Here is a 16,792-nt window from a genome sequence, read left to right on the forward strand (position 1 = left end):
AAAAAAAGAAAGCAAGCAGAAGTCACATGTTTAACATTTACTTTTTGTATGCTCTACATTCCCCTCCCACAAAAGTCAACTCTCCCACCATTGTTAAGCCATGCGTCAGGGTTTATTGTAAGACTTCCCTTGTGAGTGAGAATCCACTGATAAAAAATTCCTTCGCCGCCTTTCATCTACTATGGGCAGTAATAACTTTGGTGGAAATCTCCCTATGTGCTTTTGGCATCAGATTTTTCTCTTCTCTCTAGCGAGTCCAAATTTTGAACTCTGCTCTGAAACATTCATGTTCACTCCACAGTTATATAGGAGGGATTGATTATGGATTAGGGGAAAAAAGGCTTTCCTCTACCTGATTGCACAGTTGAATCAAGAGCCTTGTCAGCCTGATGAAGTAAGCATTTCAAAACCATTGTGTCCAATGGCTTGGGCAGAAGTTGGCTGAGGTTTGTTGCGCCTGCATCAATATATTCATTTTATGACCCAACGATGATGCCCATTTTCTATTTTTTTTTTTTAATATGAAGACAGTTTACTAGTTTTTATATAAGAGTTGTGGGCTCATGAGTTTCCAAAATTGTTTTTATAGCTATATGGTCTGAGAATAAATGGAATGAAAAGTGCAGACAGGGGAAGTAGGTATTCTTGTACGACACTTATCCTCCACTATGTAGAAATCACATGATGAAAGCTTGATGTGAAAATTAATTCCATAGCAGCAGCACTTAACTACTTTAAGCTGTGGAGAGTTCAGCTTTAACAAGAACCTACAAGACAGGAGCAGCACTTCTGTAGATGTGCCTTTAGCAAATGTCACTCCGTGTACTCGTACTTTAGTATATGACGCCTCAAGCCCAAGTGGTATCTAATTTCTCTCAGGACTGACCTCTATTGACTTCCACATGCAGAGGTGACTAAATTGCAGCACTCTCCCATCCTCATTCACCCATTCACTTATCTTTAGTGTGTGTAGCACACAACCTAGACGTTGGCAATATAAATTACATGTTTTACAATCACACAGAAGAAATTAACGATTAGACAGATCCAACTGATCCTTTACATAAAAATAACATAAAAAGAAACAAGGCTAATAGTTACAATTGATTAAAAACATTATTTTCTAGATTTAGCTATAACCTCTGTCTTGAGTGCAAAGAATTAATTGACTGGTTTTAACAATGCAATGCATTTGTCAGCAGTGAATTATGAGCCAAACTCAACAGTTTCCTCTGTGATGGGCTTGAACTCGTAGTTTCCTCTGCCGTCCATATGGAGATAGTACTTCACGAAAGAAACCATGGAAAATGGAAATAGTCAGTAAATATTATCTTTCTGGTACAAACTACATGGAGCAGATCTGTCAGATCTGATGAAAGCAAGAGAAAGACAACACACAAGTAATTTTTTCACCCTGTCAGTGATGCATTGGCCGTACTGAGTTTTAGGTGGACCAACACAATCCAGACCAAAGGTATTCAGACAGTTGCCCATTATATCTGGACACTATATCAATGGCAGCTGAGCTATTATAATCACCGTATTAGTCCAGGAACATTGGTTACGTCACATGTCATGCTATGAGTTGAAAAATCTTTCTTCTCCTTATAGAGGCTACGTTCATAGATTAAATAGATTGGAGCAGACACAGCCTATACAGCACTAATGTCTTACACCTTAAAGTTGTATCATGGAAATTTGGCATCTTGTCTATTGTTCACACATGGTGCACATTGCCAGAAGGGAGCTAAAAATATCATGACATCATACCAGCAACATGACATGAAGCTGACCATTTTAGCAGCTGTATGAGGCTACAGTGACATTTAGTCACTTTGGTTTTCTGTCAAAAATAAATCAGGCACAGCTGGTTTGAGACATGTCAGAGCACACTGCCCCTGCCAGTTCTCCTGGTCTGAACAAACATTATTCTCTACTGCAGGTCAGCGACTATGTAAACAAGTGCAATGTGGTCGCAACACAACAGTGTAAAGACATCCGAGTACTATACTTTGGGCAATATGTGTTGAGAGGGCTAAATTTCTTACAGTGTTCTTTAAATGTTGATTTCAACCTGGCCAATATAAAGGGGAGATTTGGTACTTTAACATTGAAGCCATTATTTTGTTTAAAATTTAACACAATCCACGAAGAATAAAAACATGTAATTAAATTGGGAAAAATTCTGAATCTCAACTTGATGATGAGCAATGATGAACAAGCTGTAGTAAAACCAGTGGCAAACCAAGTAAAGTAAGTAAAACCAAGGCATTTGGTCCTTACCTCGTGATGCTTCCAGAGAGACTTCCTGTGGGACACTGTGAACAAGGTGATGCCCACCTGTGAAACAAAGAAAACACAACTAGTACTGCACCCACACCAGATCAACCTCAAAGTTTATTCACCACTGATCATATTATAAAAGGTTTGTTCTGTTTTTGGGTATATGATGTGTTGTATCATACCATCCTGCAGTGGCTGTAGATATAATCCTCCACGTCCACGCTCACTGCACTGGTGCATTCATCCAAAATTGCAAACTGGGGTTTATGGTAGAACAGTCTGGCCATCTGCAAACATAAAAATAAACAATCATCCAAAAAGACATTCAATAACTAGCCTAAATCACCAAATAGAAAGTGGAAAACTCAGCACAAAGGGCACTGATGTTGACACAACCCAATATAAGGCTGTACAGTAGGTGACGTAAGGTAGAGGCAAGACTTGATTGATTAACCTTTGGACAAAGAAACACACTCCTTAGCCCCAAGTTACTGACAAATTCAGTTTTAGTGTGTGTATACGTTGCTGCTTATATTTAATTACTTTCCCAAGTCTCCTATTAATTAAATGCACAGATGAATGGATTATCTCGATGAGATATTTTAATAATAGAGACCTGGATGAGATCAGAAAGTACACTTCTCATGATGCATCGAACATTATTTGTGTAATTTCTCAAATGCTTGATCAAGGGAGGATTTTGCTCAGACTTCTGGATTTGACTTCTACTGGGATTTAACCCTCGACTAAAGGATAAGGACAAACAGCTCATTATTGGGCTGCTTGGAGAAGCACACATTCCACAGCATGTTTATACACAAAAACTAGTAGACCTTATTAGAGTTCATTGAAAGGAAGATAATTTGAGAGACTGTCATGAATTTGAGCCAAAATACAATACTTTTTGAATTCTCTGCTACATACAGTAGCTTTACTCTTTCAACTCCACAGTTCTCTTGCACCGTCTGACAGGTGACATGTTTGCAAACTGTGTTTTATAGAAATGACGCCTGCTGGTACATGTTGGGAGTAGCTTCCAGATATCACAGTAAGAGTAGCTACAGTCACATAGTAGCTTTACCTGTTTCTTTGTTTTTTTTCCCCCCTTTATTAGAGGGAGACTATTTGTGCATATCCCCGATGCAACCAGCTATTAATAGAACCACAAGCCATTAGAATAAATACCACTGTTGGAGAAAACAGTACGGGAAAGTATCAAAACTTTCATTATATCCAGATTTTAGTATCATCTGTTACTGCACACCTCTCACACAGGGTTAAAACATGAGGATTAAGTGATTCAGGTGCAGCACCAGCTGTATGTGTGAATAAGTTTTGGGTCAGTTCCCCACCACTATCAAAGTGGGCCAATTGTCACACAAATCAATCATTGCATCATGTTTCTGCTGACAATTAGTCCTTACAGCCATCCTTTGCTTCTCCCCTCCACTGAGGACATCCATCCAGTCCTGGACTGAGTCCCAGCTGCCCTCCCTGGCCAGGATGTGACCCAGCTGAACATTGTCCAGGTACTCTTTTAATACCTTGACACAAACAGACAAGATGATGAGTGTAATTAGAACCAACCCCTCACAGAGGTAGAGGGGGAAGTTTCGATTGTGTGGGGGTTGTGTGTACCTGATCAGAGATGCCTTTCCTCCTCTGTTCTTCACAAGTGTCAGGGTAAATCACTTGGTCCCGCAGAGTACCCAGAGTCATATAGGGTCTCTAGACAAGCAACACAGTGGGTAAAATCAAACTTTGACTCCCATAATATCAAGCTATAATGAACTCATCCTATTTGAAAATTTTACCTCTAGAGTTTCATTATCAAGTCATGAACTTTGCATTTTATACTAAACCCTATACATTAAGTACAAGAATACAGACAGGCGTTAGGCTTATTTCAAAGCAACCATATTTGATTCCAGTGTGTTTCAACTTCCACCAACGACATTTTGTATATTGCTACAATATATATACACAACAATAATATCTTGACATCATATATCCCGAGTTGAAAACTTTTCTTATAAAAGTGACAGCTGGAGGCTTTTTCAGATGTTAGTGAGGATGACATGGCCTATGGAGGATTTTTACCTGTGGAACATAGAAGAGCTTCCCTCTCTCAGGTTTGGTCAGGTGTCCTCCAAACAAGGGCCACAGCTAAAAGAAAAGTTTAATTAATTCTTATTAATAAACAAACTACTGACCGATTGCCACTGGGCTGATTTCTCACCTCTCCCAGAACCCTGAACAGAGAGCTCTTTCCACAGCCATTTGGTCCACACACAAGAACATTGGTGCCAGACTTGACCTTCAGAGGACAGAGGAAAAAACACAGATGTGACTACAACATCACAAAGAGACACTAAAGTCATATGTGCAGATCCCAATTTTACTGTTGCCAGTTAAATTTAGTGAAGACTTGGGAATGAGCTGTTTTCGTTGTATTAATGGGTCAAAACATGTGAGCTGATCTTCATCTAAGTCAAAAGTACAGACAAACACTGTGTGCTTCAACTAATCGAATCTAATCTTTCATTTCCTTGTTAAAAACACCCATCTAACACATAGAATGGGTGGAAAAAAAAACTGTGAACCCTGGCTGAACCTATGTTTGTTGGCAATAACCTGGGACGTGCTCCACTAATCAGTGCTGGACAATGTTCTGGAGGAACTGTTTCCATTTCGTTGTCTTGCCACTGTAGTTGTATGAAACCTTAGTAAAACTCATTTACAGTGATTACATGGTCTTTAGTATCCCGGCTTTCATTGGTTTTTGAGTTATCCTGTTTTTGTGTTTGTGAATGTAAACACCGTACCCCAAATTCAGAAACCGGGTTATGCTCTTTTCCTGGCTTTGCCACCTGGAGTATTCCAACAGAAGCCGGGATACTGGAGTGTCTATACGCTGTATCGCGGGTTCCTAACAGCTGAGCATCATCTGCGCAGGCACCAGAGTGACATACCAGATATACAAACAACTTGGTGGCAAGGGTATTTAACAAGGCTAAGCCCGCTAAAAGCCACAGAAGTCTCATTTCTATTTCATTTTACAGTTCCCGGTCAATCTGTTGCGTGGCTGCGTCGTAAACAAAACGCCTGCACAGATAGGATGCAGTAATCAGAAAACGGGTTACTGGTATTCATCATGTATACAGGGATATGAATAACCGGGTTTCTCTGTGTTCCATGTAAACATCATGTCCCGGTTATGCTCAAAGCTGGGATACTAAAGACCATGCAAACACAGTAATTGATTCTAAAAATTAACTTGGTTGATTCCAGTCCGGACCAAATACAGTAATGATGGGAGCTTTACCTCAAATGTGAGGTCTCGTATCAGAATGTCTCCATTGGGGGTTGCTAGCGGTGTGTGGTCAAATCTGGGAAACAATAATGAATAGATTGAGTTAGAAAAAGGAGAAAACATTCTGATATATTCAAGTTCCCAAAAAAGAAAAAAAAAAAAAAAAAAAAAAAAGAGAGACTTACTTGATGACATTATCTTTGTTGATAACCTGGCCACTTCCAGGCACCAGTACAAGTTTCTCTGCAGTGTCTGATTCTAGGGGGAAAGAAAGAACCAAAAAATCCACTGTTTTTCTGCAAAGCTCCAGGTATCCACGATAGTTCATGTCCACTCATCTCTATGGCATATGTGATTAGAACTCATGCGTACCCTTCTCCTGCTGGGAGACCATGGTACGTTCATATTTCCCCGCATTCAGTTCCTCAAGGACTTTCATAAGTTCAGTGATACGAGCTGTGAACCTGTGGGAATGTATATGTGAAAAAACAATTAAATAAAAATTTTATTCATTTGGACAGATTCTCTCAGAATAACAACAAAGGTTATCCTATTCAGAGGCACAAGCATATTTTTTCTCAAATCTAATTTTAGAAAATTACATTGTCACCATCTCCATGCAATTACTATTACAAATGTTAATATTCCAATACAGTCACTGTATTTTGATTTTCATTATTTAATGGACAGGCACAATATATTTTCTGATGACACATATAGTGCCTGAGCTGACTTATGTCCACATTTTTATTACCACTTCCTGACACTCACCCTGAGAGACGGGTCATCTCTCTGCCAGCCAGTACAATCCTGCCCAGAGCCTGAGACATTCTCAGAAGCATCCTCCCACTCTGGTAGTAGTCCTGTAGGCCACACAGACCCTATCAGTGAAAGCTGAGACATCTCTTTACAGTCCTACATTTGTTACACATTTCTGTTCATGTCATTAACCAAAAAATTGCACACAACAAATGTATTTCTATTTGTAATAGGGGTGTAATGGTAGGTGTATTCGTCCTGAAATGTTCAGTACAGGGCGTCTGGTATGAATGTGCCGCAAATATTACCACACTAGAGCAAAGCGGAACTTGCAACTCCTTGTTTCCTCCAGTTGACGGAACACTATCACAAAGCCCTGTATGTTGTTGTCAAGCCATCCTAGCAACCTCTCTTCGCATGTAGCACAGACCAGCCTCACTGAGCTTGAGCTACCCAAGCAAATTTGAGTTAACTAATTTAACTTCAATTGAGTTTTACTTTCTGTACCGAATTGTGCCTTTAGCATATATAGTGGACCTTATAAGGTGTGTACACACACACGTACACACACACACATGTATACACACACACACACGTACACACACACACACACGTACACACACTTCAGATTGTTCATTAAGTTGAGATGGTCAATGACAGGACATCATGAATGCCATGGCTATGTGCATGTGTGTGTGGTTTTTTTTTCTCCTGACCTCCAGCAGCTCAGAGTGTGTACTGTGCAGGTGTCGGGGGTGCGACAGATTTAGGAATGGCCGGCTAACCACCAGGTAGCCCACGACAGTAGCCAGGTCTGGAGGGGAACAACATGAAAACAAACAAGGACAAAAAATGAAGACACATACGATTTATGCCAGGAATAAGGAACTGTGTTGGTACAGATAACTGTGTTCCATACAAAACATTAAGTATTATTCTGTAAAAAATATTTTTTGATGTTACTGTTAAGACTCATAACTCATTATCTAAAATGTTGTGTAAAAAAAAAAAAAAAAAAAAAAAAAAAGTTATTCATTGATGTATTTACTTCAGTGTTTTCTTCATTAAAGTGTGAATTTAGCTAGATATGAGTTATTGTAAAGGTGATTTTTCCTGACAAATTGTATATATTAATAAATACATTTAAGTGTAATGATGTAAATAGTTTGGACAGTTTGGATACGAAATAGGGACTTACACTTGGCAATTATGCTGTCAATAAACCCCATGGAGAAGCGAAAGAAGATGAAGTTATGTAAGTGGTCTACCTGTAGAACAAAATAAAAATCACATTATGATGTTAGAAAAACACCCAACCAAGAACTGTGTGAACACTGTAGAATTAATTTTGGCATCAGCTGCCATTTAAGCTTTTATTGAGCCCCCTCTCAGTATTAACAGGTAGAAGACCTGATATTTTTCTGTTCAACACACTGTCACTCACCAGTTTCTTGAATGTGGTGTGGATGGTCTGTTTTTCCCTCATATTCCCATTGTAGAAGGCAATCTCCTCACTACAGAGAAACAGAACAGACTGCTGTATTGCAGTGAACAGATGTACAGTAACAGAGTTTGAGCGGCTGCTGGTATGTTTACCTGTTGGTGATGAGACGAGAGTTGACGTAGCGGTACTCGCCCTCGTAACGCTGCTCAGTGACTGTCATTTTGCCTATTGGCCTCCTCAATCTGGTCAGGAACAGACCCGAGATCAGGAGGTAGGCCATCATAATGGCTGGGCCCTGGGTAAGTGAACACAACAAGGCCACTTACTGTTTGGCACTCAGGCTATGTATGACCAAAAGGAAGAATTGTGTTCATTATATCAAATTAAGTGTCTTTCAAAACCATGGAAATATACAGAATATAACAAGATTTTGTCCCTCTTTGTGAAATATCACTAAAATTTAAACTAAACTAAATGTGTCATACTACAATAATAGTATTTCTAAGATGAAGTATATTTAGTTTAACTAAAAATGAACAGAAAATTTTAAATTGAGGAAAATATTCAGGAGAAAAATTTCTTTACCTGAGCACCGATGGCACTTGTGAGCTTGAAGATGTACAAAGCGATATCCAAGAGAGGCTGCAGTACAGACAGATGCCAGGCAGGTTTTTAACAATACGAGTCACAAAAATGTAATATGTCAATATTTTGGTATACACTGCTCATAACATGGGAAAAGAAAAGAAATTAATTAAAAATGTATTTTCCATTGTTTAATGTGTACTAAAATCTCAATCTGCCATAATGCATAGTGAAAAACAGTTAAGCCATAGTCAAACACCATGGAAAGATGGCCAAAGAGCACGCACAAAAAACAAACAAAAACATTAAAAGGGTCCACACTCTTATTTAAACAAAGGGCAGAATAAAACAAGAGATTACACTATGTAAAATACTAGAGGAACGGAGGAACAGAATCAAGTTGAACATGGTTGTGTGATGATCGTTTGAGTCTTTTTGTGAAAAATTAATTTTTTCAACTTATTGTTTTATAGCACCTCCTGGAGGACAGAGGTGCAAACAGACGATGGCCAAGGTGAGCACTGTTAAGTGTTCCTTTCATACAATGAGTGTTCTAAATATCTGCTAGGGAACTAAACTATTTGTTGCAATCCTTGTCCATGCATGTCTCAGACCAAAATAATGCATATAATATCACTTATTTCAAACAGAAGAGATCAGAGCTATTCAGTGCTTTGCCTTTTTCTAAAGTAGGTTGAACTGAAGCAGGCGACAGAGGCAGCTATACTGCATCACCATTGTGCATTGGCTGATCAGTTTTACTGGGCAGGCCTGGCTGAATTCCCTGACCTAAGGAAGGTATGCATGTGCAATGGCCCTTTGTAACCTCTAACTCATACGACAATGAAGAAGATGTTAATATATCTATGCTTACACTTGCTGAAATACAACACACCTAACTTGCCCTGAGTGACTGATATTTGTCCCTGAAGGACTGTGGATATAGTTATTTCAATCATTAAAACTTTTGATTATCTATGGAGCCTATGGAGGATTTTAATTTTAAGCACCTCTCCTTAATTGTGGCAGAACATTTCTCAGATGGGAATGAACTTAGTACCTTGCTAAGGTTGGAGTAAAGGTCTACCACGCTGTTGCAGAATTTCTCAACATCTTGTGTCAGCAGCTGGTCCGCATTGGCTATCCGGTTGTCCAGGTTTCCCATTTTGTAGTAGGTGAAACCCCTGCAGAGGCATAACACAGGTTGAGGGCTCAGACAAGACTAGAAAACACACAGGACACATCTCTGCAAGTTACCAATTGGGTAGCAAACCACAGAGAAATCTCAGGTCCTGTATTATTTTGAAAGCATCAAATCAGTTTTACATTTTAATTTTTTCCATAAAGTAAAAAGAATTCCTTACACAGAAGAGGTCATTATGTTGGTTGATAATTCAAAATAAAATTTTCTGCTTAACTCCATTTAAATGTGAAATTGCAGTTTTACATTGTGGGTTGAACTTTAACAGGACTTGGGTTAATAGCTATAAATGCATGGTCTGGATCTTTGGTTTGGCTTGTTTCAGGTTTCTCTGCAACATGACCTGTGATGTTACATCACTTGGGTCATCAAAGGTTATTGGCAAAAAAAGCTGAAAATTAAAAAAATAAAAAAAAGGGGGGGGGGGGGGGGAATTTGAGCGTCATGAAGCTCATTGATCATGTCCACATTACTAGCTGCTGATTAAGTCTGACACTAGCACTGGATTATAGGAGCCAAGAGAGAAGGCCTGCGCTCACAACTTTTAAAATCAATAAAATAATTTAATAGGTCAATTCTCATAAAACAAGATAATATTGCACACTTGGCACCACTTATTGTGGTCCAAAAGCTTAGGGATGAATCTGTTTTTTTATTATTTCTTCCTTGGAAATCAATTTGATTTCCTCAAACTAATGTCAACTTTACATTTAATTAATTTGCAATAAAATTGTGCCATTGGAGAAGATTTGCTTAGTAAATGATGTCAAAGATGAAAAGGCTGACAGCTGATATTCATTGGGTACTCACTGCAGATAACGGTCGTACAACTTCTTTGTCAGCCTCTCGCGAAACCTCAACTTCAGTTCATTTAGGCCCAACTTCAGGAAGTTGTTTACCAAGGCAATCTGTAAAGAGCCAGTCACACATTACATGCATGCATGTATGTATCCCCCTCTCACTATCTTCAGTACAGATAGGCATGCAAATTTCTTTGTTTTGCTTTTCAAACAGAGGGAGAGTGATAAAGAAAACAAATGCATAGGCGGAATATTTAGCAGGAGTAGGAGAAATAGCTGCGAAACTAAAGGCTGGACAATATCTTGTTTTTTTTTCACCTTCATAAATTATTTCTGTATTGTTCTTAAAGATTTACATCTTAAGAAGGAACCAGTAAACATGACACTAGAGGTGGCAGACAGTCAAGACATATTGAGAGTGGTGTTGTTTTTTTTATGATATTTGTAAACAGTGAATAAATAAATAAATAAATAAAAAACAGTATATTGCCAGCCACACAAGGGTACATTTAATTTGCTGTGACATAAGAATGATTATGGGAAATGGCAGTTAGGGATGCACCAATACAATTTTCTTCACACCGAGCACCAAGTATTAATTTGTGTACTTGCCAATATGGAATACCTATACCAATATTTCCACCAGAAAAATCGCATTACTTTAAAAAATTAATAAATTGGAAGGCAGGTTTTATTTCCTTCTAAGCTTGTTCCAACTGATTATAATAAATAAAATAATTGTATAAAATAACATGCATTTTAAACAATAATAACATATTCTCTGTAAAAGTAAAGCTTCCACATTTGCACCATCTTCATATCTGAGAAAAGCTTTCAAAGCAGCCTGGAGTCTGCCTTACCTCTGTCATTGCCCCTTATCTTGAAGTATGTCCTGCTTACATGATGCTTACTAATGCCGTTAATTTCACTCTCTCCTAACCACACTGATTACAATTAGCTAGACACTGAAATTCCAACAACAACGACGACCTGTGATTGCAGTCTTCTTTTGCATGCAATATAAAGCCTAATGCAACTAAGCAATATAAGTGCTAACTGCAATATTGGCCCAATACATGGTGCTCGTATCGGCGCATCCCAGATGGTAGTACTTTGAAGTGCATGAAATGATTAAAAAAAAAAATTATCACCACTATCACCAGGACATTAATAAGTAACTACAGAGCAGAAAGGATAAATATCAGTGTGTGTCATATCAGGTCTCCTCTGTACCCTATTCACAACATAAAACTGACCAAATCTAAGTGCAGGAGAATGAATGCACACTGAACTGCAGAATTTACCCTACATGGAAATGTAGTAAATAGGATCACATTTAATTGTGTCTCAGAAAGAAAAAGTAACAGAAATGCACTTACAACTGGCATGAATTTGATAAAGCTGAACAAGAAGATCTTGAAATCTTTTGTTGAGCGACCGATAATTGCACTGCAAACCACAACATGCAAAAAGATGAGCAAACATCCCCAACAAGTTCAGTGGGACAAATACTGAGGCTGGATGAATTAAATTTTTCCGTAGAATGAATTTCAATTTACCGTATACTTAAAGAAACACACAATTTGTCCTTTAAGGTGGAGTGCAGAATTTTTTATTTTCCTAATGTAAATCTGTAATAGTGGAGTCCCGATGGAGAATAAATCCAATTCAACATTCAGTTTGCGCAGTTAAGTATTTAAGTTTGTTTAATTCAGTTAATAATAAATTGCAGAAGTCCCAGTTGTTCTTTAAAGCCAGATAATCTGAAAAATGGGTGCTGTATGATCTAATGGCCATTGATTAATAGCTTGTTTGTTGTTTAATAGTTTGTTTTTTAATAGCCTCATTCAGGTGATTTTTTTTTTTTTTTTTGATTACTTCAACATTCCTAAAGGCCTTTTATTTGAATGGCTCAGTTTTTATTTTGCAAAATAATCAGCATTTGTAACCTCCATAACTACATGAGGGTTTCTCTTTTTTATTTTACTAAACTATGCCACTTTATGCAGAGAGGGATGTTACTTCATGATATACAAGGAAAAGTTCATTCCTGACATGTTTTGATGTCAAAGAACTGTAATTGAGTAAAAATCTCAAACATATAAATTGAATGCAACTCCATGTGACAATGTGTCTTTGCTAATGCGCTAACAGTATTAATTTTACCACCTGCTGAAAGTGACAGGTAAGTGTTATGACTGGGAAGGAAATGTAGACCTCAGACAGTAAGGGATGAAAAAGCACACCAGAACACATTTCCAAAGCAAGATGTTAAGAACACAGTGTTAATGACGTAAAGCTCAGCTGTCCACCTCTATGACAGGTGTTGACAATTACCCCTGGTATGACTGATATGTAGGAATAAAAGTGCTTCTTGAATAGATTGATGTCTCTGCTTATGATACCGCTGTGGAGAATCAAAAAAAGCCATTAGTTCCTGCACAGAATCAAATGGCAATGCAAAATGGAATGGAGTCCACCAGCATTCTGTTTTCTTAACTTTCATCTGACAAAAACATCTTCTTTCAAAGCCTAAATGAAATGTGAAAAACCTAGGAAAAAGAAACAGGACTTGCATCTGCAAATCTGAATTAAAGTATAATGCCAGATGAAATCCAGTCTAATCTAGTTCATGTTCATTTTGATTAAAATAGTACCAAAACTACTTGCAACTGACTTTAGCTGCTTCTGATCGCATAGATAACACAGATGGTAATTATAACTGTGATCAGGGATTAAGTAACAGACAGTATTGTAAACTGTAGACACAACCCATCAACCTTTCACCTTGTTTTGCATCACTGCTTTGTGACCTTCATAAACCCTTCCTGACCCATTTTTCCTTTAGCTCTCATGGAAATGTATTGACTACACACTGCCGTAGGTACAGCAGCAACAGAATCTGAAGAACACAATGAGAAACAGATTACACTTTATTACTGTTGTCCTCAAATGATCAAAAATGCTCTTACTTCAACAGGAGCAGGATGTTATATCAAAGGTTGGTTCGTGTTTTTAATTTAAATTAGAATAGCTTTTAATTGCCTCACAGATTTTTAAAGCCCCTAATGACTACTAACTATTCATATATGAAAATGTCATAGTGTTAATGGGCTGACTGGTGTGATGCTGTTACAATATGGTCTCAAGTTTTGTTTTGGGATGACCTGACACTTAAAAATACATTTTCACTTCCCGTCCAACGCACCAAAGTAGAGAGTGTACTGTACTTTATATAATCTGGACATAAGACATTAACAGGGATGTGAATATACATGTAACGCCATGATTTAAGAAATCTGATCATCTTGGCAGAACCTGACCTTTCAATCATGGTGCCATTCTGGATCATCCATATGTCACAGTAGGTCCTGGCCACCAACATGGCAGCAATAAGGGCAAGGTAGGCAGTCTGTGGTAATGACAACAACCATAGAGAATCGTGAATACAGCTTGTCAAAAACTGCAAATCATAAATCCCCTTATCATCCTGCCCTTATCAACTGAACTGATTGGATAAGACTGAACAGAATCATAGGAGCCATGTGACTGACCTTGACTTATGGAGCTGATATATCTGTGTCAAAGGGCTTTTCTCTCTGTGCAGCTTCAATGAACACCCAAATATCTAACTACTGGTTTCCAAATGTTCTTAACAAAATTGAATACAATGTTGAAATATTTTATAATGTTTATAATGTCTTCTCAACTAAAAGTAGATCATTTGTACTTGTACAGACTTAATGGATGCAGGGTCAGACACAGTAGAGAACTTTAAAACATCTAAAATCACCTGCTGCATGTTGGAGTTCATCTGACAAAAAAAAACCCAAAACAAAACAAAAAAAAAAAACAAACAAACAAACAAACATGGTCCTGTCCATGAAAAGCAAAACTTATGAATGACAAAAAAATATTCTCTCTATTTTTTTGCCTGGAATTTATCTTAAGCATCCTGATAAATTTGGGTTGACATAAGAAAGATTTTGCTGCTCACCACAGTTGTGGCCAAATTTAACTAAAGCTTTTCCATTAGATTGAGCCTTTCCATCCCTGATTCTCTCATTCTGACTTTCTTCATGAACATTAATTCATTAAGGAAAATTCCCTCAGATATTCAGACTTGAATAATAGCGATAATTTGTGTTTATTGGTTTTACCACAAATTATTCAATTAAATTTTCCCAGTATGAATTAGGTTTGTAAACTAAGGAGGCTTAAGTACAGGATCATGATGCGGTTCAGAATAATCAAGCCTATCAGCAATGCAATACCATACCTCCATGCAGAAAACTCGAGGTACCATGATCCGCAGGATGCGCATGATTCGGAGGAAGAAAATCTTGTCGACTGCTGCGCGATCTTTTCTGACATCTTTCTGTAAGAAAAGACATGACAGAGGTGGCCGTTAGTTGTACTTTAGAGAATTTGAATCATTTACAGTACAGATTCAGACAGTCAAATGTAACATAACATAAGACTTGCATACCTCTGTGTTCAGCACAAGCTCCGAGACTCCTTTTCTACTGCAAACAAATAATAATTAAATCAGGTGTGTTATTGTGCAAATTTTAGAGTTATTAATGTGAGGGAGTTCAAATAGCAGATACAATCACGCTTTTCTTTTACGTTGACGTAAATAAAATCTCCTGAGGATCCTTCAGAGTTATTATCCTGACTTTTGACTTGATAGGTGGACTGTTAATTGTTGACTCATCGACATTTGACAAAATAATACGATTGGCCTGTAATGTCTCTGCTTGGGCAACCCAATGCAAATCAACTTAATGGTGATACTAGTCAATATACTCTATCAAATTTTTGTTCAATTGTTTAGAAATTGACATTAAAACGTGTATTTATTTTTTTTTTAGTTTATTAACTTTAACTGACTTTGTCAAAGGCAAAATTTAACTGGCTTTTATCCAGCCAAAGCATTCTTTTTAGGGCAATGTCAGAGTTTAAAACATAACAATGAAACTGACACTGGCAGCTCAAAACAGAGACAAGTTTCTACCGAGTTAGCCAAAGTTACACAAATCGGCCATTTTCTTGCATTACAAAGACTGCCGTTGTTCTTTTACAATGCAGGAGTTTAAGCCGTTTGGAAAACGATCCGGCGGTTGGAACGCCAGCGGCAGGGGGCGGCGTTGGGAGAGGCCGGGGAAGAGGCAGGAGCAGGTCGCAGTCACCTGAACGAACTGGGAGGTAGCAGGGGCTAACTAGCATCCTGTCAGCCGCCACAGTCTCACCCAAAAAGCTGAATTTCCAACACTTCGCAATAAAACATTTAATTCCCGTGCGTGTCGCCCACTCACCTGTTGTGTTTGGCCGCCTGCCGCCTATGTTTCAGCAGGTATAACACCAAAAGGACACCGCCTGCTATGGAGGAGTTCTTTGCGGTTATATATTTACTGAAGGCCGCCATGTTTCTGACACAACGACCGGTTCGGTTAGCTTAAGGCTGTCACGGTTGAACAATGGCATGCTGGGATTCTATTTCTTCTTCTGCGGGTTTTTTCCTGCACAGAGGACCATACCTCCCCCTAGAGACATGACAGGTCGGGCGCGACAAACTAAAGGAAATGTTCCTTTTCATGCCTATCTTTATTATGTCTTTCTTTACTGACACCAGAGACCACATTCAAAGCAAACTATTTTTTAACAATTTTAGAATGGGGTGGATCCACAGACCAATGAGAGTGACAAACAACAACACTATCTCTGCAAAGAACTGCTGATGAAGGTACCTAAATATTTTATTTGTTGTTTCTGTTGTTTTTTTTTCAATGCAGAACTAATTTCAATTCACCTCTACTGCTTTGTAGAAATGTCAGAGACAAATATCTCCATAATAATCTAACTAGTGAATTGGCAAAGAGATTTCACAATGCTATAACTTAAATTTTTGATAATAATTTAATGTCTTCTATTAATAAATTATCACTATCACAAATATTTATGAAGTAAAGCTGAAAAACTTCACTGTAATCATCCACTGGAAAAGCATAACCAAATATTTTGATTCTATAAAGGAAATGATATTTGAACATTTGCTGAAAGCTACAGATGGTGGGCTCATCTTAGATAACATGATTTCTGTGCAGAAAAGTATTTAGGATAATGGGACTGCCAGGTACAGAAGAAATTCTCTCTAGATTTATAGACAATTTTGATTGAGTCAAAGTTGACAGAATTGTAATATTGAAGGAGACAAAACTGAGGTGCAGCAGTGACTGACGTAGGTCTCAGGAACCATGGACTGCATAGATTCTGGTCTGGTCATCAGGTTGTTTCAATGTGAGGGGTGAACAGGTAATAAAACCTCTTTGCTCCTCAGGCCAAATCCTCTGTTCCTCAGGCCTCATCAAATATAGGTTCAACATTAGATACCAGGTATGCAGCTG

General features: G+C 38.1%; 1 protein-coding gene across 5 annotated transcripts; it reads right to left on the bottom strand.

The window, feature by feature from the left end:
- Positions 1–442: 442 nt before the first annotated feature.
- On the bottom strand, positions 443–15,838 carry abcd3a (ATP-binding cassette, sub-family D (ALD), member 3a). 5 transcript variants are annotated; one of them, XM_029529254.1, is made up of 23 exons: positions 15,704–15,838; positions 14,875–14,908; positions 14,665–14,763; positions 13,709–13,797; positions 11,765–11,834; positions 10,396–10,493; positions 9,445–9,568; positions 8,385–8,441; positions 7,952–8,094; positions 7,800–7,869; positions 7,554–7,623; positions 7,072–7,169; positions 6,368–6,459; positions 5,969–6,060; positions 5,782–5,854; positions 5,609–5,672; positions 4,523–4,600; positions 4,384–4,449; positions 3,922–4,011; positions 3,708–3,827; positions 2,466–2,570; positions 2,284–2,340; positions 443–1,284 (listed from the first exon to the last, which is right to left on the bottom strand). In XM_029529254.1, exons 1-23 carry the CDS (start codon positions 15,811–15,813, stop codon positions 1,207–1,209), a joined length of 1,977 nt encoding a protein of 658 aa, XP_029385114.1. In that variant the 5' UTR covers positions 15,814–15,838; the 3' UTR covers positions 443–1,206. The 5 variants fall into 5 exon arrangements, with proteins under 5 accessions (XP_029385114.1, XP_029385112.1, XP_029385113.1 ...); XM_029529252.1 differs by having other exon boundaries at positions 14,875–14,911; XM_029529253.1 differs by lacking the exon at positions 11,765–11,834 and adding an exon at positions 12,723–12,792 and having other exon boundaries at positions 14,875–14,911.
- Positions 15,839–16,792: the final 954 nt, after the last annotated feature.

The sequence above is a fragment of the Echeneis naucrates genome, chromosome 20 (genome assembly GCF_900963305.1).
Source record: "Echeneis naucrates chromosome 20, fEcheNa1.1, whole genome shotgun sequence".
Lineage (NCBI taxonomy): Eukaryota > Metazoa > Chordata > Actinopteri > Carangiformes > Echeneidae > Echeneis > Echeneis naucrates.